At 29.8% G+C, this 1,792-nt stretch overlaps 1 protein-coding gene across 1 annotated transcript; it reads right to left on the bottom strand.

Moving 5' to 3' along the window:
* Window positions 1-959: 959 nt before the first annotated feature.
* On the bottom strand, window positions 960-1,792 carry LOC125870009 (uncharacterized; the record flags this gene model as incomplete). The annotated part of the gene is made up of 1 exon (XM_049550381.1): window positions 960-1,792. A coding segment is annotated over one exon (801 nt), but the record flags the coding sequence as incomplete, so codon positions are not given.

Here is a 1,792-nt window from a genome sequence, read left to right as displayed (position 1 = left end):
AAGCAAGGCAATTTTGAACATTTTCCCTTTATTCAATTATAAGTACTCTTGAATACAAAGAATGAATAAAAAAAAAAAAATATATATATATATATATATATATATTAATGGTCCTCGTGAGGTTGGTGGTATCTTTGAATCTTCAAGAGGGATAATAAATACTTAAAATTCTATACTCCACAAAATTAAATAAATTTCTGAAAGTCAGAGCATCCAAAGATGATTTTTAAAATAACTTCACACTTCACACTACACACTTAAAATAAAATATTCTTTTCGTATCACAATACTTGTCATATTTTACTTTTCAAAAATAAAATTACATGAATTTTAATCGATATTACAATATATATTTTGAATCATATTAATATGATATTATAATTTATAATATTTAAATTTTAGCTTTAAAATCATAAATTTATTTAACTCTAAAGATCAATCACTAAAAGTGATTTTGATTCGTCGATTAAGACTCAACTCCTCAATTTACATTAGCAGTGATTTGTTTAGACTCAACTCCTCAATTTACATTAGCGATCATATAAGTCAAATCGAGCCTTTAGATTCTTTCTTTCTTTCTATGTTGGGTGATACATATACTCATTTCAAAAGAGTGTAAACACTTCTCAATTTTTAAAAAATTTGACGAAATCCAAAAATTGTTGGTAAATGATTTTTTAAAAAAGTATCCACCACCCCCACCCCCACCCCCACCCCACAAAAAAAAAGTGTAATAATAAATAATTTTTTTAAAAAAAAAAGGTCCTTGAGGAATGGGCTGAGCTGAGCATAGCAGAGAAAAAAAACATTTTTATCGTCATTTCATCTTTCATCATACTACTGAACTAACCTTATTTTAGTTGCAATATTTGAAAAATAATTTAAAAAATTAAAGTACAATAAGAACAAGTTTTAGTTATATTTCTTGTAAACAAAAAGTACAAGTATATTGCAATAATATGAAAAATTCAAAATAAAAAAATAAAAAAAATCAACTTAGAGGATTAGTATCACTAAACCTTGTTGGATTAAGCCTTTCTCCTGTTGTTGCTGGTTCTGATTTACATCTTGTAAGAAGTAATGGATGAACACAAGCTTTGCCACTTTCTTCATTAATGGAGCTCTGCATTTCTTCATTTCCATGGCTTTTTCTCGATCCTAAATCCCCAATTATAGGTTTTTCGAGAACGGGAGGAGGTTTTTCTTCTTCTTCTTCTTCTTCTTCTTCCTCCTCCAGTTCTCGAATATTATTTTGGGGATTTTGACTGTTCAATGGATAACCCCAGAATTTACTAGCTAATGATGAAGATCTATAAGGTGCTGATCTACATCGAGTCAAAATCAAAGCATTTTTTGGTGGATTGAAATTAGAATCTGCATAGCCATTTTCATTTTCTTCTGATTCAGAAATTGCAATTTCGGCATTTGTTGTAACAATTTTTTGAACTTTTTGAGCTGATTCGACTTTTTTTACACAATACCCAAATGGAAAACAACAAACCCATTTCTTCAAATTTGAAATCAACGATTTGGGTCTGTGTAATTTAATGATTTTGCATTGGAATTTACAGCAGCATGTTGTTGTTTTTGGGGTTTTCTTCTCTTCTATACGTTGTCGTTGTTGATGTTTTTTTGTGGTGTTATTGGAGGATCTGCGAACACGAACTTGACCTATACAAGTGACTTTTGGGGAAGAAGGTTCTTGAGTTTTTTCAATAGCGATATTGTTTTTGTTTTTGCGCATAAACATAGGGCTAGCTCGTGTTCTTGCTCTGCTGCTTTTGCTTCCAAC

This window comes from Solanum stenotomum, chromosome 7 (assembly GCF_019186545.1).
Source record: "Solanum stenotomum isolate F172 chromosome 7, ASM1918654v1, whole genome shotgun sequence".
NCBI lineage: Eukaryota > Viridiplantae > Streptophyta > Magnoliopsida > Solanales > Solanaceae > Solanum > Solanum stenotomum.
Note: the sequence above shows the minus strand (reverse complement) of the source record. Positions and strands in the feature narration are given on the sequence as shown.